The sequence below is a fragment of the Macaca thibetana genome, chromosome 4 (genome assembly GCF_024542745.1).
Source record: "Macaca thibetana thibetana isolate TM-01 chromosome 4, ASM2454274v1, whole genome shotgun sequence".
NCBI classification, from domain to species: Eukaryota; Metazoa; Chordata; class Mammalia; order Primates; family Cercopithecidae; genus Macaca; species Macaca thibetana.
Window position 1 is genome coordinate 67,275,813 of NC_065581.1, and position 24,344 is coordinate 67,300,156.

Below are 24,344 nucleotides of genomic sequence, written 5' to 3' on the forward strand. Positions count from 1 at the left end.
ATTCAACCCTTGACTCTTTTTAATACTTTGTGGGGTAAAATATGAAGCATGCATACATAAAGTCCTTCTGTTGCATACCAAGATGTAGGCCATCTCCAAGAAAAGTTTAGAGTTAAAAGCTAAAACAACCACTCTTCAAGGAACACCATTTTTACTTGAAAGAACAATCGTCAAACTATGTTTATTCAGACTTCGCTTTTTGGCAGATTTTGTCAAATGAACAAAGGGAACCTATCTCTTAAAGAAAAACTGACAGTATTTGATTAATGATAAGAGTCAAACTTTCAAATGAAAACTGGAGTTTGAAAGACTTACATCCACAACTATAAGCTTGACAACTCTTCAATACTTAGAATTTTCAGAGACATTTCTGACAAGATCAGTTGCAATTTAATGAAATGTGATATTTTGATATTGTGTAATGAAATGTATCCATATTTAAAAGATGTGCATAACTCAGTAAACCAATATTTTCTAAGTGGCCATAGCATCATAGTACAAAACCATGCATGGGTGAAAGATCCTTTCAAAGTGCAAGATGGGCTAATGGATTTTAATGTAACAATGAATGAAAAGCTCATTGATAGGGTTTCAGATTCCACCTTGCAACTGACCTTTAAGAATCTTCCACTTGTTGGGCTTTGGTGTAGGATCAAAAAACATCCACAATTATCTGAAAAATGCTCCTCTGTTTCTGACTACCTATCATTGCACCTGTATTTTCTTCATACATTTCGACCAAAATAACATACCCAAAAAACTGAATGTAGAAGCCAACATAAGAAACCAGCCTTTCTTCTAATAAACCAGGATTTAAAGAGATTTGCAGAAATGTAAACAAGAGTCCTTCTTCCTAATGCTCTTATCCACGCCAACATTCAAGTGTCAAACTCCTAATTCCCTTCTGATTTTATTTGTCCTTGCTGTAATATTGCCAACTTAAATGGCTTCCCTTCTTCATCTGTTCAAACTCTACCACAATTCTCATTTTCTTCCAATATTGTTGTCTATTCTCTTAAGTCCTACTTTATTTAGTCATACTTTGGCGTTCGGTCCATAAAACACATGTTTCAAGAATTTCAGTTTTCCCACCTATCTTCAGGCCCTCTTTAAAGCCATATCTTGTTTCGTTAACATCCTCTTAAAATTCACACCACTTCCGTACCGTAAATGTTTATTAATTTATAACTGCCAAGATAGTCTCACTTAACTTTCATACATTACATGTTTATTTATTTTCTTCTAAACAAACTAAATCTGATGGACTGGAAAAGCCAAGGGGGCTCTCAGAATACAGGACTGGGTGGCTGCAGAGACCACAGTCAACCTTTAGGGTTTCATTTCCTCCAAGAGAGGACTAACATATTCCAGGGTAAAGGCAGTATTTTTATCTGTGACAGCGATGACAGTAACAAGAGGATCCTTTTCTTAAATTTTCACACCATTCTTTTTTCTTTTTTTTTTTTTTTTTTTTTTTTTTTTTTTTTTTAGTCTCTACTGCAAAAATTTACTAGAACATACTACATAGGTACCAGACACTGACTGGATCTGACAATTAAAGTAAAACTAAACAAGCCTGATTTCCAGAACTGGAGGGGTTTTTTTTTGTTTTGCAATGCAAAAAGGTCAAAATAAATGGGAACAGAAAGTAACTACAGGCTCGGAGTATGAGAAGAGAAGATTTGAGAAGGTAGAGAGGTTATGAAAGGAAATAAATTGAACTCTCAAATAAAATAAAAAAAGTGTTTTAATATGAATAGGGAAGTAATAGCCAGGCCACTTTAAGCCATTTCAATCTACATTTTGCTCACTGAATACGCAGAAATAAGATCACTGGAAAAGAAAGCACCTGAGGGCAGACAGGTAGTAGTATATATTCCGATACTGGTAATAAAGAGGGCTACAGCTACGCCCTCCACAGGTATCTACACCAATCAAAAAAAGATTTGAAGAGAATGTGACACCTGGAAGTCAGAACTAGCAACTCACGTCATCAAGGCAGAATCACACAATGGGTACAGAGGTTGGAGACTCACTAGCCCCAAGGGTAGGGAACATGGGGGAAAAAACATACAGAGAAGGCGACAAGTAAACAACGCCAGCGCCTACTTAACTTGCAAAGATCCAGCGCTGCCGACCCACACTGTGTGCCACTGTTTTACAGAGGACGAAAGGCCACTACATGCTTCTCAACCCCGAGGGTCTCCTCCGCCCCCAAACCCCACCGGCCCCATTGCCCAAATCAGGGATGACGGCAAGAGCTTCCAAAAAGGACCCTGCAACCCTAGACGTCATCAGTGAAATGAAAGCAAAAGCGACCGAAAATCGGCACCCCCCTTCCCCCGCCGCCCGCCCAAGCCCCCAACACCGAAAAGCCCTCCATAGTCCAGGCTAAAAGAGGGGCGGGGCGAAGAGGGTCTCCGGGGTCCGGAAAGGCCAACTGCAGGGCCGACCCCTCCCTTCCTCCGCCAGTCCAAACATCGGGAAAACTCCAAGCACCTCCCCTACCAGTAGTAAGAGGCCGAATATACACCAGCCGATCACCAGCTCCGCCGAGGCCGCGCCAGGAGTCGCCATCTTCGCTTCCGGTCCAGACCTACCAGAGCGCCAGGGGTGGGGAAAGGGGAGGGGGAAAGGGGAGAGAGCGCGAGGTACACTGCACCCGCGCACCCTAAAGGTTAAAAGGGCGGAGGAGGAGGAGCAAGTGGTTGCCAAGGAGACTCGACCCACTAGCGTCCCCTGGCGGCGAGCAGGGTGGAGGCGGGGCAGCAAGGACGGCTCAGGGGCGGGGCGCGTCCGGACGCAGTGACGTCACCACGCTGCCCGCGCTGGCTTCCGCGCCCGCTGAGATGTGGGAGGGCTGCAGAGCAGGGTGTTGGCTCATAGCAGGGTAACCTTATTGGGATATTTGACTCAGCCTAAGCTGATAGACTGGAACAGCAAGGGAACTCCACAAAGAATGGACTAGGTGCACTTGGAGATCCAAGTCAATTTTAGAGGTTTATACTTCTTCACTAAAAGGAAGTTTGGCCCTCATGTACAAGGTGGAATGTGTGTGATTGCAAGAATGGGTGACTCTGAATAAAAGTTGACTAGCTGTCCAAATGACTTTAATTTACTGGCACTGGTGTCAAGCCGGAATAACTGGTTGGCTGGACATGAACTTATCACTTGATGTTTTATCCTTTCTATTCAGATGTATGCGTGCCTGTGAATTTCCATGATAGCTTTGTACATAAAGGTATATGCATCAGCAAACAAAACACACTGCCATAGGCCCACAATGAAGAAGGAGGAAACTCCTGGGATGGCTTACCTGAGTCCACAGGGGTGTGAGTGCATGTTTCACCACTGTGATGTAGTCAAAAAACAACTCTTGTGAGAAAAAATACCATCATCTTTTTCCAATGTATTATGTGGTGATGAGTTATCCTCTACCTAGAATCTACTTCCAGCTGGAAGCCTGCTGTAGGAAAAAAGTAGGATAGTCCTTCCTGCCCGGACAGAATAAGAAGGGAAGAAGAGATTAGGGGAGAATAGTCTTAACTTGAACTGGTACCATCATAAGCTGGCTTTAAGTCCTCTAGTCCTGGAAATGTTTGAATTTCACTTTCTCCCTTAATAATTCATATCCCTGGAGACCTCTGTCATAGCTTCCTTAAAGTGAGGAAGGGTATCACTTCCAGGTTGATATCTCTATTGCAGGTTGTAGAGAGCATCCTTGACATAAGTAACTACTTCTTTAAAAAGACTCCATTTACATTTCAAAAGGAATCATGCCAGAAGGGACCAGATGTTCACCTAACCAATAGAGACTGCACCCAACCAGATAAGCACATAACCAGGCACACTCTTTACCATCAGTCATCACCAGAGGACTCTGAGGCTATAAAAAGAGTAGAACTTCATCAGCTGGAGATAACCATCTTAACAGACACTGTCATACTGTTGCTCATGATCAGCATCCAGCATCTGCCACCAAAGGCTCTTCTCAAATCAAAGACTCTTCCTTGCAGAATGTTGACATGCATCCTGATCAGCCCAGGATACTCTCCTTGTCCATGTTACTCTCTTTGGATTGGTTAACCCCGTTTTCCTAACCTTTCTCTTGATGTTAAATGTTACTTTCTTTTAGAATGTTCAGCCTATAATATTTATATGTTGGTTAAGTATACTACTATTTATGGTTTGCAATATTGACTGACTTGTGGAGTGGCTAGAGCTTTGTGTCCTTGGTTCTGACTACCAAATGAATGGATACCACTAAGGAAAATTACCTCCTTCAGACCTTCATACAGCTCATGGCTTTTATGATTGAAATAGCATCAACAAAAGTCTGACTGTGACTTGCAGGGACTTGAGCCACTGACAGGCAGTCACTTATATCTCCTCCACAAGCCCCAGAGCATACTGAGGTACACTTAATTACGCCTTTTCCTGCTGATGCCTTGTAATCTTCTTCTAGAAGCTCACTTAAGTTGGAGGAGAGGCCTAAGACAACCCCAAGCCAATTCTTTCCCTTTCCCCAAATAGTCTAAATCCCCTCTGTAGGAATGATGATACATACCTTGCACCAACAACTTTGGGAGCACAGGCCAATCCCAAGGTAGCTCCATTCTCCTAGTTCTACAATCAAAGGAATCAGCCCTTTTGGATTATACCCAAGAAAGTCAGCCCCTGACTCTACAGTCCACTGTAGTTGTCTCTACTGGGTCAGACACTAGCCCTCTGTGTCCTCAATTTCAGGGGCCATATTTCAAATTCTCCAAGTAGCTCCCTTGAGACCTCCCTTACTAGGCTAGGGGTTAGAAGGTAACACCCCACTCCAACCCACCCACCCCTCCACCTCACCCACAAATACACCACTCTTTGGAGTTAAGGATGGAATTACACAGATCAGCAACAGCTCTCATTAAACAAATCTGTTTATGATTCTTCTCCTCTTGCTAATACATTTGTAGAAATTTTATTTGGCTGAGGGGTCTAAGAGCTATAGAATAAATTATTGAATCCCTTTTTAATTATGCATATAAGGGATAATTCATAGTTAGAATGAAGACAAGTAAAGGTAAAAATCTGACCCTCCTTTGTGGAAGCCCTAGGGCCTCCGTTTTCTCTGAGGACGGGGATCCAGGTCTCCTGCCCAACTGAAGGTGAGAAAGGGAGCCCAGAGTCAGGACCCAGGGAGAGGGTTCTAGAGCTGAGAAGAAAAAGACTCCCCTAAGGATTTTGAGGAAAGTCAAAATTTCCTGAAATGTCCCATTTCTGGAGAACCCTGCCATCTCCATGACCTCAAGCCCATGTTAGCCTGCTGGAGAATGAGATACCATGGGGAGGAGAGCCAAACTGCTCCAGTTGACAGCCAACTCACACTCAGAAGCAGAGCCACCTAGTCAACCAGCAGCTGATCACATATGCCCGAAGGAGCCCACCTGAGCCCAAAAGAATGGCCCAGTTGAGCCCTGCCCAAATAGCTGAGCAACTCCATCATGAGCTAGTAAGTCTTGCACGGTTTGTTATGCAAGAGCTAACTAGTACATGTACCCAGTGCGAATGGGATGCCAGGATTCAATGACAGGTTGATTACTAGTTACCTGCAAACAGAAAGCACCCTATAGGTACAGATTTCATTTTCCCCTTATTTAAAGTTGGATCTCTTGTTAGATGGTGGTGAGTTATACTGAAATGCATGTAGATGTGTACATGTGATTGGTGCTTAAATTGCACAGTCCCCCACGCCACAGAAGGAAACAGCCATGGCCTGACCATTAGGGCCAAGGCCGAATAGCAAATAGCAAAATAAGAAGTTCGCCTTTAATCTATTTCCTCCATATCTACACTTTGGAGATCAAGGATGTAGACAGATCTGAAGACATTGAGTTTCCTTTTTGGGGGGGCCTTATCATCCTTTGTTTACTGTCTGATCTCTGGAAGGAAGATGGACATCAGGTGGGGCAGCAGTGGTACCTGTGGACACTTTCTTCTTGCAGCCCCTGCTTTCTAGGGGCAAAGTCTCTCACCCTTGGGCCTAAGGAGAGATGTTGGGAGGCAGAGGCTGTTCTCTCACGTAAGGGAACAGCTAAGGAAGCTGAAGAGTGTTTCAGGCCCTTCAGCTTCCTTAGATCAAGAGAGTCAGAGCCCTCAGTGCTGCACTTCGGTGTGGCAGCCACTGGCCACATGGGGCTGCTGAGCACATGGAATAGGCTGCTCGGAACTGACATCTGCTGAAAACTTAAAATATTAGACAGAGTTGCCAAGATTTAGTACCAAAAGTTATACTTCATTAATAATTATATATTGATTACATATTAAAATGATAATATTTGGGATATATTGGGTCAAATAAATTATTATGATAAAAATATTCCCCACTGCTTTAAATTATATGTGAAATTGGAGCTTTTACTGAGTCTAGACTAAATATTTTTAACATCTGATGTGTCCTCCATTGAATTAAGTCCATTTAATAAACTGGCTGAACCCTTTTGCTGCCTCTGACTCCCAAAGTTGTATTGTGCAGTTGCTTGACTTTCAGGTCAGAAAAGCCTCATATTTCTGTGTTGCTGACAAGAGTGACTAGCTACAGAGGAACAGTAATTTGAATCAGCAAGATGGGTAGGGTGAGAAGAAAAAGTCATTTTGGGTCGGTAGAAGCATGCATTTCAACCTTCTCTTTATTCTTAAGTCTAGTCATTTAACATGTAAATCAGACCAGCAAGGACTGAGTACATTCTCTGGAATGATGTTTTTAAATCTAAGAAGCCTGTGAATCAAACCAGAGTTTTTTAAACATAATATTTTTATTTGCTGTTTACAATTACAAAGGAAATACATGCTCATTTATAAATATTTCAATTTGAATAATTTAGAAACAAAAGTCGTTCTTATAAATTTACACAATCCTTCCTACCCTAAAATACTTCCCTTTAAGAGCTTTTGGGGCTTTTTGTATGCACATTGTGATGTGTTCAGTGAGAATGTAGAAAACTAATAGCTATTTCCTGTTCGCCTGTAGTTACTGTAGAATGCAACTTACTTAACCCCTCACCCAACAACTCATGGACAGGTACTAGGATTTCTGTGAACTCTGTTCCATTATAAGTTCAAAGAAACATCATAAAAAGCTAGTCAACCCCAAGAGATTTATTAAGAGAAGATATCTGTCATGCCAGACCCCTATTGACTTCAGTAGGAATGGCACTATGTTCAAGAGGCCTGAGAAGAGACCCAGAGCCAGCGAACAAGACATAGGGGTTATTGAGGAACTTACATATAGGGAGAACATATAGGAGAAACGCTACCATTTGTAAAAAGCATTCAGTTTATACAGCATTTTCACTTAGCACTCTCCCCCTAACAACCACCTGGCAACCTTCATTTAACCCAAAACAAAGGGCTTTAATTCCCTGTATGGCCTGTGTTCACAAAATGGGCCGGGAGTTCAGATATTCCTCATAGATAAGGAATGAATCCCTGGGTTGGCCACTTCTAGACTCCTGAGCTTGTAACTCTGAACATACATTCTTCTTAGACCATAGGGTCTTTCTCAGAGTATGCTCAAGTTAAGTTGACAGGTGCACCTGCCATAGAACATTCCGGAAAAACTTCTATCAAAAGCTAGACTCCCTTGACTTATATTAAGAGAGCTAGTGGCCTTTGAAGGAAAGAAAAGTTTATGAAGGAGCAACTATTTTTGCCCTCATTTCTCCATCCCTCAGCTTTTGAATGGTTCCTCTCCCCTAGAGCCAGTTGAGGGAAGACACAGAATTTGAAGGGAGGGCATGACCTGAATTTTGGGAGACACCCTGCCTCTTGTAACTGCTACAGGTGGCTAGTACACAGAAATTCCCAGTATCTTGGTGCAGAAAGGGTATGGACTAGCTCCTCCCCATATTCTCACCACACCACACACACACACACACACACACACACACACACACACGCCCATTGAACTCACCAAATGCTTTGATGGATTGCCCCTGAGAATCACCCTATTCATGTGCTTATTCCTGTGGAGAGCTGTGGAGAGATGGAACATCCTTTGCTGGGGGAGGCACACGTGGACAGCAGAAAGTTGGGGAGCAGCCCCAAGGGGGGAACCAAACCAGGCAATGATGGCCTACAGAAAGGTCATTTTCAAGCCAAAACCAGGCAAAGGTAAAACCAAAAAAAAATAAGACTACCATGAACATAGATGTCAAAACTATTAAGAAAAGTATTCATGAAGTAAGGACAATTCCTCCCCTGATCTGTACCCTCCATGGCATTCAATGAGTCCCCTCCTGGAACTGGGGGATTGGGGGTGGGTTTGAGGGCCAGGAGGTATAACAGCAGTGTCTCATTCCCTTTATGAGGTGCTTTTAGAAAACCAAAGCTAGGGCCGGGCACGGTGGCTCATGCTTGTAATCCCAGCACTTTGGGAGGCTGAGGTGGGTGGATCACGAGGTCAGGAGGTCAAGACCATCCTGGCTAACATGGTGAAACCCTGTCTCTACTAAAAATAGAAAAAATTAGCTGGGTGTGGTGGCGGATGCCTATAGTCTCAGCTATTGGGGAGGCTGAGGCGGGAGAATGGTGTGAACCTGGGAGGTGGAGGTTGCAGTGAGCCAAGATCGGGCCACTGCACTCCAGCCTGGGTGGCAGAGCGAGACTCTGTCTCAAAAAAAAAAAAAAAAAAAAAAATCAAAAAAACAAAGATAGGATTATGATCAAGTGGCATAAACTGGGAGACAAAATTTATAAAAATAATCTTATGTAGGAATTCGTAGAAAGAACAAAAAGAATACTGGAAGTATTAACAGGAAATAAGAACAGCCTGGAAGAAAAATTTATTTTAATAAGACACAAAAGAGATAAAAAGAATCAGGGGACTGTTTTCTGATCAAAACCCCAAAACCAAGAAGTAGTACATAGAGACTTAACTAGGGCTTGAACTGTAGAATAGAAGGGTGGGTGACTCAAGCCTACTTCAGGGTCTGCAGTCTAAAACAACCCTGTAGAAATGACTTCACAACTTAGCTCCTGAAAGTGGAGTCAAGCTAACTGCATAATGGGGACTAAACTAGGGATATAGTTTGTAATCTGAAATTATTTAATATATTTAGACCACAGTTTAGCTACGCATCCAAATTAACTATGTGTGTTGTACAACTGAATGTTAACATATTGATGTTTTTAAAACACAGTTCATGATTATATACCAAATTTTAAAAATTTGTTTCCTGAAAACATTGAACTATCCAAGTCCAAATAAAACTCTTGGAAAACCTTAAAATTTCTCTTTCCAACTGTCATTTTTTCTGTGCTTCCATTGCTAACCAATAATCCTCCTGATTGACAAATTCCTTCCTTAGCTATTTTAATTCCTTCAGTCGGGCTACAGTCAAACATTACTGGCCTCAAATCCTAGTGACTTTGTGCATGTCTGTCATGATCCATAATGTGCTGATTTAGAATGTAGCGTTCTGCTGTGTTCTATGTAGTGCCTATACTTGATCTTCTGTCAAGAAGATTTAGCAATGATCCAAGGTGAACATTAATGTGGTGCTGAGGATGTTTCAGCACACCTGCCTTTTCTTCCCAACACTAAATGATCTCCTTTTCCCTCCTAATCCTTCCGTGTCATCTAACTAAATAAGCCATCACAACCCTAAGACATTTCTTCTTTTGTGATAAGGCTTTTTGTGTTTATAAGGTCACAGGAACATATGGTTGAGAGACCCATTTGGTTCTGCCAGAACATTTGCTCATTTAGATATAATCCTGTAGGAAGCCAAAAGTTTTACACAAGTGCCAATCTCTGAAAAAGTAAATATTTATGGTCTACATTTTGTTATTCAAAATCAAAATGGCTTTTTTGAGGCCCAACATATAAAGTATATTTAAAAATCTACTTCTGGCTCATGCCTGTAATCCCAGCACTTTGGGAGGCCAAGGCAGGTGGATCACCTGAGGTCAGGAGTTTGAGACCAGCCTAGCCAACATTGTAAAACCTTGTCTCTACTAAAAATACAAAAATTAGTTGGGTGTGGTGACTCATGCCTGTAGTCCCAGCTACTCGGGAGGCTGAGGCACGAGAATCACTTGAACTCGGGAGACAGAGGTTGTAGTGACCCGGTGACCTAAGATCACGTCACTGCACTCCAGCCTGGACAACAGAGTGAGACTCGTTCTCAAAAAAAAAAAAGAAAAAAAAAAAAAAAAAAAAAAAAAAAAAAACCTCATTCATCTATTTCATTGAATAGAAAAAAAAAAATGCCAGGGAGAAGAATGCCACTGAAATGTTAATATCTGGGTGTTTTTTATTTGTGAACAACTTTCTGATTTGCTATCCTAAAATTAGATTGCACACAGTATCACAATGTGAATTGTAAAATTTACATTTCCATATTTCTGTAATTATAAGCTCTCAATGACTACTGTTTATACACTTTTCTTCTCCTAATAAAACAAACATTTCCATGTACACTAATAAGAAATTTTTTTCTTAAGATTTTTCTTTTGCATATGAAAAAAATAACTTATTCATAATTTAGACACGTTGAATACCTCTAAGTATTTTTTATTGTGTCAATTCCTAAACCTGGTGTGTATTTCAAGGTATAAAAATAAATTTGCATATACTACTCAACCATAAGGTGATGTCAAAGTCAGTTTACAATATGAGTAGAAGTTATAATAACAACTGCTTTTTATTTATGACACTTAAAAATGATCTATAGCACACTCAATAGTTTTAACAAAAGTGCTCTTTTTTTGTAGCATGTGTTGCTCTTTTTTCAAACAACAGGATCCCTCTCCTGAGTCAAGCATATATTCTTTTGCATAGCATGATTCTGTTTGCTTTATTTCTAGGCAGAGTTTTTCAGCTTATATTTGAATTCAAGGTATAACCTTTAGTATTCAATTCCCATATGTTAATGACTTACAGTCATAACATTTTGTAAAACCAATCGGTCTTATTAGAATTTATGAGGCTACAGTAAGTCATTTCTGGATAACAATTTGTGTAGCACTATGTGAAATAATTTAAAATTGATCTTTAAATTTTTAAACAATTGATAGACTGGAATCATTTATCTTTACATTAGACTGGAATCATTTATCTTTACATTATCATTTGCTGCCAAATATATTCTGTAACTTATTGTTTCATGTAATCTTTATTACATTGTTTTTAATGTAATAAAAATATAAAGTAGGGAATTTAAACTGTTATATCTGAATCCTGTTTTTAAAAATATTCTAAATTAAAATTATTGTATAAATCGTCCTCATGCTGCTGATAAAGACATACCTGAGACTGGGAAGAAAAGGAGGTTTAATTTGACTTACAGTTGCACATGGCTGGGGATGTCTCACAATCATGGTGGAGGGCAAAAGGCACTTCTTACATGGTGGCAGCAAGAGAGAATGAGGAAGAAGCAAAAACAGAAACCCCTGCTGAACCCATCAGATCTTGTGAGACTTATTCACTATCACGAGAATAGCACAGGAAGGACCAACTCCCATGATTCACTTTCCTCCCACTGGGTCCCTCCCACAACATGTGGAAATTCTGGGAGACACAATTTAAGTTGAGATTTGAGTGGGGACACAGCTAAACCATATCATGCTGCCCCTGGTCCCTCTCAAATCTCATGTCCTCGCATTTCAAAAGCAATCTTGCCTTCCCAACAGTCCCCAAAAGTCTTAACTGATTTCAGCATTAACTCAGAAGTTCACAGTCCAACATCTCATCTGAGGCAAGGCAAGTTCCTTCTGCCTATGAGCCTACAAAATCCAAAGCAAGTTAGTTACTTCCTAGATACAAGGAGGTACAGGCATTGGGTAAATACAGCCATTCCAGATGGGAGAAATCAGCCCAAATGAAGGGGCTACAGGCCCCATGCAAGTCCAAAATCCAGCAGGACAGTCAAATCTTAAAGCTCCAAAATAATCTCCTTTGACTCCATGTCTCACATGCAGGTCACATTGATGCAAGAAGTGGGTTCCCATGGTCCTGGGCAGCTCCGACTCTGTGGCTTTGCAGGGTACAACCTTTCTCCCAGCTGCTTTCATGGGCTGGCATTGTCTGCAGCTTTTCCAGGCACACGGTGCAAGATATGGGTGGATCTACCATTCTGGGGTCTGGAGGATGGTGGCCCCTTCTCACAGCTCCACTAGGCAGTGCCCCAGTAGGGCTCTGTGTGGGGGCTCTGATCCCACATTTCCCGCCTGCATTCCCCTAGCAGAGGTTCTCCATGAGGGCCCCAGCCCTGCAGCAAACTTTTGCCTGGACATCCAGGTATTTCCATACATCTTCTGAAATCTAGGCGGAGGTTCCCAAACCTCAATTCTTGACTTCTGTGCACCTGCAGGCTCAACACCACATGGAAGTTACCAAGGCTTGGGGCTCGCACCCTCTGAAGCCACTGCAGGAGCTCTACCTTGGCCCCTTTTAGTCATGGCTGGAGCAGCTGGGACACAGGATACCAAGTCCCTAGGGTGCACACAGCACATGAACCCTGGCCCTGGCCCATGAATCCATTTTTACCTCCTATGCCTCTGGGTCTGTGATGAGAGGGGCTGCTGCGAAAACCTCTAACATTCCCTGGAGACATTTTACATATTGTCTTTGGAATTAACATTTGGCTTCTTGTTATTTATGGAAATTTCTGCAACTGGCTTAAATTTTTCCTCAGAAAATGGGGTTTTCTTTTCTATTGCATTGTCAGGTTGCAAATTTTCCAAACTTTTATGCTCTGCTTCCCTTATAAAACTGAATGTCCTAAGCACCCAAGCCACCTCTTGAACGCTTTGCTGCTTAGACATTTATTCCACCAGATATCCTAAATCATCTCTCTTAAATTCAAAGTTCCACAGATCTCTAGGGCAGGGGCAAAATGCCACCAGTCTCTTTGCTAAAACATAGCAAGAGTCACCTTTACTCCATTTCTCAACAAGTTCCTCATTTCCATCTGAGACTACCTCAGCCTGGACTTTGTTGTCCATATTGCTATCAACATTTTTGCCAAAGCCATTCAACAAGTCTCTAGGAAGTTCCAAACTTTCCCATATTTTCCTGTCTTTTTCTGAGCCTTCCAAACTGTTTCAGCCTCTGTTACCCAGTTCCAAAGTCGCCACATTTTTGGGTAAATTTTCAGCAGTGCCCAACTCTACTGGTTCCAATTTACCCTATTAGTCCATTTTCATGCTGCCGACAAAGACATACTTGAGACTGGGAAGAAAAGGAGGTTTAATTTGACTTACAGTTCCACATGGCTGGGGAGGTCTCACAATCATGGCAGAGAGTGAAAGGCACTTCTTACATGGTGGCGGCAAGAGAGAATAAGGAAGAAGCAAAAGCAGAAACCCCTGATAAACCCATCAGATCTTGTGAGACTTATTCACTATCACAAGAATAGCATGGGAAAGACTGGGCCCCACAATTCAATTACCTCCACTGGGTCCCTCCCACAACACATGTGAATTGTGGGAGACACAATTCAAGTTGAGATTTGGGTAGGGATACAGCCAAACCATATTAAATATGAAACATATTCATGAGTTAAGAAAAGCTTTTAGAAGGAGGTATCCTCATGGTAGGGTTTTTTGTTTCTGTTTATTTTTTCATCTTAAAAACATTTTTACTTGACATGTATTACTTGTACTTATTTATGAGATACAGAGTGATATTTTGATACATGTATGCAATGTGTAATGATCAAATCAGGGTAGTTAGCATATTCATCACTTTGAACATTTATCATTTCTTTGTGTTGTGAACATTCAAAATCCTTTCTTATAGCTTTTTGAAAATATACACTACATTATTGTTAACTATATTCACTCATTAGGTTTTAGAGGATGAAAAAGAGTTTATCAAATAGACTAGGAGAAGAGTAAGCAAACATGCCATTAAGGCAAAAACAAGGGCAAAGGCACAGGAGCCTGAAATACCATGTGAAGTATTACTTGAGTGATCAGTAACTCAAGTGGCAGCAATTGGCCAATTAGAGACTAGATCATAAAGGGATGTACGTGCCCCACTAAAAAACTTAGGTTTCATCCTGTAGACAATAAGAGCCAGTGAAGTGTTTTAAGGAGAGAAGAGAAATAATCAGACTTGCATTTTAGAACGGTCCCTTTAAGATAAACCAAATGCTGAATGGGAGGTGGGAAAACAAAATAAGGGTACATTTCAGCTGCAATCAAGACAAGAGATGATGAAAGCTAAACCAAAGTTATCAATATGAAAGAAGACACATTTATGAGATGGCAAAAAGATTAATTTTCAAGACATGCTGTCCAGGTATGGAGAATGAAAGAAAGAGGAAGGAGGTAGAATACTATCAGGGTTCCATCAAAGAAATTAACCAGTAGGATAGAGTGAGAGAGAGAGAGAGAGAGAGAGCATGCAATAGAGAGAGCGAGCGAAGAATTGGGTTATGCAATTGTGGGGGCTCCTTAGGCAAGTTAGAAATCCATAGAGCAGGCCATCAGGAAGAGCAGACTGGAAACTCTCAGGCAGGAGCTGACATTGACAGTCATTGGTAAAATTTCTTCTTTCTGAGGGAAACTGAAATCTGCCATATGTCCCTTCAATTGATTGAATCTGACCCACGGGATCATTGAGAATAACTTTATTTACAGTTGGCCCTTGAACAACACATATTTGAACTGTGCAAGTCTACTTATGTGCAGATTTTCTCCTGCCTCTTCCAACCCGGAGACAGCAAGACCAACCCCTCCTTTCTCTCCTCTTCAACACACTGAACATGATGACAATGAGGATGACGACCTTTATGACAATCCATTGTCATTTAATTAATAGTAAATATATTTTCTCCTCCTCATGACCTTCTTTTCTTTTCTTTCTTTCTTTTTTTTTTTTTTTTTTTTTTTTTTTTGAGACAGAGACTCTCTCACCCAGGCTGGAGTGTAGTGGCGCGACCTCAGCTCACTGCAACCTCTGCTTCCCAGGTTCAAGTGATTCTTCTGCCTCAGCCTTCTGAGTAGCTGGGATTACAGGCACCTGCCACCATGCCTGACTAAGTTTTGTATTTTTAATAGTGGTGGGGTTTATCCATGTTGGCCAGGCTGGTCCTGAACTCCTGACCTCAGGTTATCCGCCCACCTCGGCCTCCCAAAGTGCTGGGATTATAGGTGTGAGCCACCATGCCCAACCATAATTTTCTTAATAACATTTTCTTTTCTCTAGTTTTTATTATTGGAAGAATGCAATATATAATACATACAACATGCAAAATATGTGTTAATCAACTATTTATGTTATTGGTAAGGCTTCCAGGAAACAGTAGGTTATTACTAGTTAAGTTTTTGGAGAGTCAAAAGTTATAGGCAGATTTTTCAACTGCATGGGGATTCAGCATCCCTAACCCCTAACTTATTCAGAAGTCAACTGTACTTAGTCAACTGATTGTAGATATTTATCATATGTACAGAATACCTTCAGGGCAACACATAGCATTTGAATAGCTGAGTATTATAGCCAAGCTGAATTAACATTAGAGATGCCTTTCAGGATTGTAAATTGAGAGATGTAGAGAATGATGATGCCACTAATGAAGACAGGGAACATATGAAGAAGAGAAGATTAAGGGTGAGGAATGACAGAAATAAACTGTATTTTATAGATACTAAGATGTACTTTTCTCCTTTATATTTTAACATCTCTGATGTTAGGATGCACATTTAAATTGATGGGATCTTACCCCTGTAATTGGTATATTTTGTTCTTCATCGTTTATAAAATGATGGTGCATCTTACAGTCAATGTCACCTCAGATTGAAGGAAACAAGGTAGTAGATTTTATTTGGTGCCTTGGATTTGAGGTGCCTGAGGAACACGGATTGCTCTAGTTCATAGAATGTATAGGCAGGAAACTCAGCCAAGGGACCTGCCACAGAGATATGAGACATCCGTACTCAAGTGAAAGCCGAAGCAATGAAAATGCAAAAAATTTCCAGGAAAAATTGGTAGAAGTGAGAATAACAGTAAGATAAATAGACAACCCTAAAAAACCAGAAAATTTTATGAAGAGAATAAAAGGAAAAGAGTAGTTAGAATTAATAATCAGTATACATCAGAGAAACAAAGAAAGAAGATACTTTTTGAAACTAATGAGTAGCTATCAATACCAAATGCAGTGAGAGGACTAGCAAGTGCCCACTGAGTACGCAACATGAGTGGGGGCTCATTAATGAATTTTCTAGAGTAATTCCACTGGAGTGGATAGGAAGCAGACAGATTGCACTGGATTAGAGGAATGAAGGAGAATTAGGACAACAGAGGCCATGAATGGACATGAATTAGGACAACAGATGTATTCTTTCAGGAAGCTTGACTAAAGGGTGGAAAAATGAAAAAGTTAAATAGGATAAGGTTAACGGTGATTTCTGCAGAAGTGACTCAGATTTGAACTCATTTCTAAGAAACATAGAAAAGGCATGGGCCACTCTAATGTTACTAAATCGAACAGGGGTCCCATTGCTCAGTGCAGTAAGGCCAAATATTCAAACGATGGTTGTTTTGCAGCAGGAGAAAGGAGGGCCTTTATTAGTAGGGTACCAAGCAAGGAGAATTGGGCAGCTGAGATGTAAGACCCAACCTTCCAGATGGCTTGCAAGCAAGGGTGTTTAAAGGCAGAGGTAAATTTCAGGAAAGCAGGAGTCACAGGCAAAATTATAAATCAACACATAGAGGTGATACATTGGTTTGGCCTACAAAGGTGGAAGCAGAGTCAGGTGGGGCAGGGCGCTTCCAGGTCATAACTGGATTTCAAAGATTTTCTGACTTGCAATTGGTTAAAGAAGAGAAACTTTGTTTAAAAATTGTGGATCAGAAGAAAGAAATATTAAGTCTGGCCTGTGGGCGTGACTTCCTCCAGGCCCCTCAGGAAGAAATTTAAAGCAAGAGTTCAGTCCTCATTGACCTCTTATCTGAGGTCTACATGCCAGTGGATCCATTTGGTGGGGGTACCAGCTTCTAAGAAACAACTCAGGGAAATATATTATGATGTTCTCTTTAGTTTCTACAGGGTGAAACTGCCTTTGCAAAATTATAACTGAGGAAATTATGACAGTGACAGAAATCACACCTAACTGATTCCATCTGGCTCCTAATCTTTAAGCTGTCCTTGTTCATTCCTAGGGATAAGCCAAACTAATTTTGAGAAGGAATTCAGTTCATGGCTTGATTCTGAAACAAAATTGAGAATAGACCTTTCCTGAAAAGACCCCCTTCTTGCCTGGGGACCAGTCTGCCTTCGCAGGACTAACAAATTAGCTACAAGATTAGAAATTACAGTTTAGGGGCATGCAGCCTCTGGCTCCTCCCCAAATTGCTGGGGATAACATCACTATTGTGAAACCTAAGATCAGTGCTTGAGATATTTTGCAGAATCTGCACCGGGTGGATCAGCAGACACCACCCAGACCAGTAATCTGGCCCAACCAGTTCTACCATCCCACCCAGATGAACAGAAAACAGCAAGAAAAAGTCAACCCCCTATGATCCCATCTCCAACCTGACCAATTAGCACTCCCCACTTCCCAAGCCCCTACCCGCCAAATTATCTTTAAAAACTCTGATCCTCAAAGGAGACTTGATTTGAGTAACAATGAAACATCAGTCTCCTGCACAGCTGGCTCTGTGTGACTTACTCCATTGCAATTGCCCTCTCTTGATAAATTGGCTCTGTCTAAGCAATGAGCAAGGTGAACCAATTGAGTGGTTACAAGGAAACCAAACATCTCAAAACTCTAATTCCCTTGGCTATAGTTTTAAGCTACTCTTGCCTTCTTGCTTATCAAGTTGCTCATTTACTTCTCAGGGCTAACCAGGTGTCTGAAAGTTCCCTTAAAGGAACTCAGTATTTTTCTTTATTTCCATGCTTGGCAAGGGGAGCAGGCAGCAGCCCCCTAAGAAAGGTTCTTGCTTTGTCTCACTTAACACATGAATTTAAGTTTGATTGTCAGATCATTTTTTTTAACAACTTGAACTCCGAAGAAATGAGGTAGTCAGAAAAAAAGGAGGAGGCAATCAGTCAGGAGTCTGGCAAGAAACAGAGGGTAGTACATCTAAAAGGGTGATTCAGAAGAAGAGTTCAATCATTGGACTATTTACAAAGATGTGAGCAGGAAAAAGGGAAACTAACCCTAGAGTTGTCAAAACAGGAAACCATTACCACCGCTGAAAGGACATTCCCTGTCTCAGAAGGAGAAGTTACTGGAATCTGAAAAGACCTACACACTTAGGAAAGAGCTTTCTAGTAGTCGTTGTCAACCTACAGTCCCCCAAGAAGGGAGCCAGGGGATACATACTCTGTTACTCTTTTTGAAAGTATTTAACAGGAAACCAAAAGGCAAGGGAGCCTATTTATGGCAAACATAATGATCAGCCTCCTGGGGCACAGAGCAAGGTGGAGAAGGGTAGAACGTGTACCTGGAGGAACAAATGGAAGACACTCAGCAGAAGGGGAAAGACTTGTTTAAATAGAATAACACCAAGGAAAACAGGACTCCTGGTGAAGACAAAGAGGGCATTTTTCATAGATGCTTTATGTTCTAGCAATAGTGGAAAAACAATGCTATTTCAATTTTTGAGTAGTTAATGAGAAACTGGTATTTCTAAATAAGAAAAGGCCCAATATCCTTGTTTTAATTAAAGTCTATTGTTCATTTTGTATTGTGCAAAATGAAGACAGCCAGTGATATCTATAGTTCAAAAAAGATTCTAATTATTTGCAGAATAACTAAGTGTATAATGTTTCAGCTTTATATGAAAATGCAGCTTTCCTATTAAAAGGATGTTTCTAATTTTAAAAATATGAATAAATGGATGTTATAAAAAATACTACTGGCTAGGTTTAGCCCTGAATAAAAAGAAGGAACAATGTTAAAATTTTTATAGGCCTTTAGTATTTCCATTTAATTTTGAAATGAAAGGTTTATTCATTTCAATTTTGGGTTGTTTTATTTTACTCTGTTATGTACTTAATCAGATATTGATGAGACCAAATGACTTCAGTAATGTTGGTTCTGTATCTATTTCATTTTTTAGCATCACATATAGATAACGTTTTGCTGAGACAGCTTAAGAATTGTACCAAATAAAAAGTCAGTGCTATATCTACAAATGAGAACTTAGAAAAAAAATCTAGCACCAATAAGATATCACATTTTGACTGTTAAAATTACTTTTATCAATACATAAACATATGTCCACATGCATACTTTCTAGATCGATTGTCATTTCACAGAAGCCTTTTCTCATATTGAAATGGAATGCAGATTGGGTAGTTAAATTTGATAGTGAGAAATAAAAATAAAAAATTCTAAGCCCCCAACTGACTGAATGGACATCTCTCTTGGCCAAGGGGACTCCAGGGAAATCTTGGAAGCTGAATTAACAGTCATGACAGGATGGATGTTGACAGACATGACTCATTATAACCCCCTCCCTTGCTAACCACCATTAGGCTTTCTACTCTAAGGGCTAAACAAAAACTAGCCCTTTCAAAAGACTCCACACTGATAATGTTGATCACTAGCTTATCTTCCCAGGTACCGAACAAAGACGAAAGAAATCAATTGTTCTTTTACCCTTGCCTGAGATGTCTGCTTCCTCTATTCCCTTTTTTCTTCACGTGTTCACCTTATCTTACATAAAATGTAGATTTATTGGGTACTAACTAAAAATCTCACAAGTATGTAATCATTAGTTTAACTGCTACCTGCCCGCCCCTTTTCTTAAAGGAAAATATGTAATACTAAACTTCCTGATAACCTCTTTGAAAGTACAGCCACAGAATGCGTCTGTGACTTGGCATTTTAACCAGGTGAACCCTCAGGCTGGCTCAATAAACATCAATGATCTGAGACTTATGCTTCAGTCACTCACTTTGGTCTGTCAACAGAGAACTCTCAAGAAAATTCTTTTTTATATATTTTAAGCAAACACACACACACACATACACACACACAGCTTTTTCTTTGCTAAGTCAGTATGTCAATTAACATCTGACCAGTACTAGAATAAGTTTAATTTTCAAGGGAAGATGGAGCTTCGTGAAAGATAGGGAGTTGTCCTATCATTTCTGATGATTACAACTCATCTTTCTTCAGGCCAGATTTTTTTTTCCTGATCTGCAAATACAAGTTTTCATAACTTTCTTGAAACCCATTCAGTCTTTACCGTTACCAAGTACCCAAATCAGTCATCTGTGTACCATTATCTAATTACCTTGTAACTTATGTTTCTGGAGCTACTTGTAATCCAGTCTCATGGACTCACATTCAAAGAAACACCAGTTGGGCATAAAAATATAATTAGAAGCAAGGGAGATTTTATTCACGCCCATGAGAAATTACCAAAGGGTAATTAGGGTAATTATACTTCTTTTAAGTTTTCTTTAGACCTCACTCTCATATTCTCTCACATGTCTGCAGGGGCAGATTTACCATCATGTTAATGGAGCTTCAATGTCAAGGATCCACTTGCACAGGTGTTTTCCATGGTCCTGTGGAAAAAAAGGCCTAGCAATGTGTTCCCATGGACCTACGGTTTTTTTGCAAATTTTTTGTAAGTAATGTATTTTCACTTCAGTCTGTTGAGGCTTTCCATTTTCGCTTTCACATTTTGCCTCATATGAGTATCACTGAAGTGGCTGCAGCATTCTGAGGCTCCAGCTCAGGGTAAGTAGGGTTAGGTATGCATTTAGTTTAGGTTGCGTGGCATATATTTACATGGAGTTACTCTCCTGTTTAGTTAAGTTATTGCTAGGCATCCAGGTATAGCAATGGCTTCCAGGAATATTCTTATTGCCCATGATTCCAACTTGATGTGCACTATGACACAAAGGAAAGACCAGAGGTTTGTATATTATGACAGGAATGTATCTCAAACCAAGAAGTTTGTGGGTAGTGGACGAGACACTATTTTTGAAACTGTGGAGTCAAAATGAAGGCTATTTTCTAGGTTTTGTGATGTCTGTGGTATTTGGCATCTGTTAAAATTCTCTAATCTGTTTCTCTCATTCTAAATTAACATTTACTCTTGAGTCTACCTTTGTATTCATAATTTTCTATTCTTTTTCTTGAGGAGGAGCTCCTACAAAGCTAAAAGTTTGTCTCCTGGATCTGCCTTGCAGGTGAGAAAAAAAATTCTCACTGCTGTCTCTCTGGTTACTTCCCAGAAAACTTTCCTGACAGACAGACAGGCTAGCTTTTCACACTAAGCACCATCTCCTGCTTAACAGTGCCCCCATCACTGCTTCCGTCTTTCTGTTGCATTTTTATGTACACCTCTCTCATTCACAGATATCTCGCTAAGTTTCTGCATCTTCTTTTCCTCTTTTAACTGCCTTATTTTTGAGAAGTAGCTCTGTGTTTTGGAATTAAACATGAATAAAATCCACCGTCTCTTCCACAATTAACCATTGTTTCTCAAACTTGAGCAATACATAAATTAATCATTTTAAAATGGGAAAACATTTTGGGACAATCTAACGACAACTTAAATTATTTTCATGATGCTGTTTAAATAAGTAAAATGTAAAACAATGGATGAATGCCTTGATTTTATAGGCCTTATACAACTTTACAACAAATAAAAATTCAAGTGATACTTAAAAAGAAGATAAAATCATGTTAATAACATTATTTTAATGTGATGCATAGTGGCGTTTGACTGAAAAAAAATCATCCAGTCCTGAGTTTAATAGTAGAAAGATGCAGACTCATGTCTGGTTTTATAATTAATCTGTTTTGGGATTTTGATTTCAATAATGCAAATGTAGAAAAGGTCTGTTCCCATAAGTATGTAGTACAAAATGGTATTAATAACTTCAAGTCTTTGTTTGCAAATTAAGTATAATCAGGCCTTATGCATAACTAAATCTCTGCCAGTGAGCAATCCTGGAGTGCCAGTTTTATAGTGGAGTCACTTGATAATTGTATAAATTTTTGTTTTTACTTGGAGATAAAAAGAGTACTGGCACTATTGAAATATGTATTAAATGGGCATGTAATCTAATTACTGCTGGAACTGGAAATAGAACCATTTGTCATTGCATATTTTCTGCTAATGAAATATTAATTACAAAATGGGATGTACATGATAGTATTCTTAAAACTATTTGTTCACAATGTGAATACTGTATAACATTGACTAATCTAAAGACATTCTTGTGAGGTTAGTAAGCCTGTATTATCATATGTCACAGGATCCATCAATTCCACCATGACATTTTTTTGTTCCAACCAAGGAACTACTTTCACACATTCAGTTTGATTGTTACCTGACCTTTACTCCATGCAAAAGAGACAGAAAATATAAACTGCAAGATAATACTCAGTTATCAGGTACTTCAAATGAACCAGATGATTTAACATAGGCTCGTATTAATTTTGTAAAATGTTTGTGAAAATAAAAATGCAGAATAAAAAATTGACTTAGAGAATTCTCAATTATTGTTGTTTTGCTTTACTAAATAAGATAATTATAAAATGCTTCTTGTAATTTTAGCACTAAAATTATTACTATCGATTTAGTCTATTGTAATAGTTATGCTAAAATATTTTATAGGCTCCCAAAACAATTATCTACATATTTTTAATGTGTTGTGTACACATAAAATCAGACCCTAGAAGAAAATACCTGAATAACCAAAAATTGTAACACTAGGACTCACATGAAACCACTCACCTGTTCTTCAGAAAGTTAAGGGTTTGTAGTCTACAAGATAGAAGCCTAAAAGTGTCTGGGCATCACATTATAACTTATCTTGACAACCTTTGTACACATAGGTGCTATATTGCCAACAAAATTTTGTGATTGGTAGTTTGAATGTTGTTATAAGTATAAATCATTATAAATATTGACATTCATCTTTGTTTGGGTAGACATAGTTGCCAACTGCCTCCCATTTCTGAAGGCCCTTTGAACCCTGCTCGTAACTCTTTGTTGCAGGGAATAATGGAACACATTAGTGGCCATGTTATACTTGCTTTGATTCTGGTTTCCTGACCAGATGATAAAACTGGGGAAGAGGAGAACAGCCAGTCTATAGACTGCAAAGTAGGAAACAAGGCAGGCAGGCCCAAGAGTTTTGCCCAAAATGACAATGAGGATAAACTGAATGCAAATTCATGAAGTTCTGAATTTTGAAAAAAGAGGGAGAGAAGTAGTTGGCCAGTTAGTAAACAGAGAAAGAGAAAGGTGTACAGAAAGAAGGTAGGAGCAAATATCTGGCAATAGAACTAAGGAGGCAGAGATTGTGAGTAACCAAAAATGAGGAGAAAGGAAGAAATGCAAACTCTGAATCCAAAAGAAGGAGGCGAAGTGGACATTTAATCAAAGTAGCAAATAAGATAATAGATGAAAAAGTATATGTAATGTAAGAATTGATAGAATTGACTGGCTCCTGAATGACTTTCTACATTCTGAAGTCCATGAAACCTAGCCCTACAGAAGGAGATTCTATTTTTTTTTTTTTTTTTGTGGGGCCTGGTTTGGGGAAATTTCCTGACTCCCCAAGAAGCCAAGGTGAATGAGCATGATTTCTGTCTTTCTCCTTTCCACATGGAGCCTTTTAATAAGCTCCACATGAGTTAAGATATTCTCAAGAAACTTCTGTCTTTGCAACAACAAAAGAGACCTAATTAATACAATCTTTTTAATAATTGCACAACACTGTACTCATTAGCCAGCATATAAATTTACTCTGTTGTGTTAAAATGGTCCATTTAACTTACCAATTTCTTCGACTTTATCCTCTAGGCCTGGGGTTATGCATGTTATCCACATCCTCAGTGTTGAGACACAGGATATTATCCATAACTTTTTGTCAAATGAATGAATGAAACAGCCACTCTAAAAAGCTACAAACACATGCACTAGTCTTTAATCATCCCTATTTACAGTGTTCTTTTGCATAAAATAGGGCGTTTAATATGGCAAATACATGACACACATACACACACATATTTTAATAAGAGTAGTGACTGCTCCTTCTGCTAACTCAGAAATGCAAGACAGAAATTTCTCTCAAATAGCTATTTTTTCTATGAAGAATCATTCAGGGTCTCTCTCACTTATATAAAAGCAGGGAAAATAGACTCACTGGACCAATGCTACCCCCACTCTTTTCAGCCTTCTCTTTGCCCCTCAACTCCTCACCAAAGGTCTTGGTACACCAAAGGTGGTTACTGGGGAGGAGAATCCAAGGTCTTCTCCGAGAAAAAAATGAATCAATCCCCAAACCTTGTTCCCTGAGATACAAATTTGGGAAGCTCAGCTGTGTGGACCATCACAGTGGTTTTAATTAGGCCTCACAGTT

The 24,344-nt window shown here is 39.7% G+C and overlaps 1 protein-coding gene across 2 annotated transcripts in view; it reads right to left on the reverse strand.

The window, feature by feature from the left end:
* The window catches only part of LMBRD1 (LMBR1 domain containing 1), a 151,252-nt gene extending 127,380 nt beyond the window's left edge, over positions 1–23,872 (reverse strand). Inside the window, exon 1 of one of the 2 annotated variants that reach the window (XM_050789717.1) lies at positions 23,761–23,872. Coding sequence is in view for 1 of the 2 variants with exons in the window: in XM_050789716.1 (XP_050645673.1) it covers positions 2,509–2,577 (69 nt within the window). In the remaining variant the exon portion in view is untranslated. Of the gene's footprint in view, positions 1–2,508; positions 2,849–23,760 lie in introns of those variants that run through there. The other variant, XM_050789716.1, reaches the window with a different exon arrangement.
* Between the last annotated feature and the right edge of the window lie 472 nt (positions 23,873–24,344).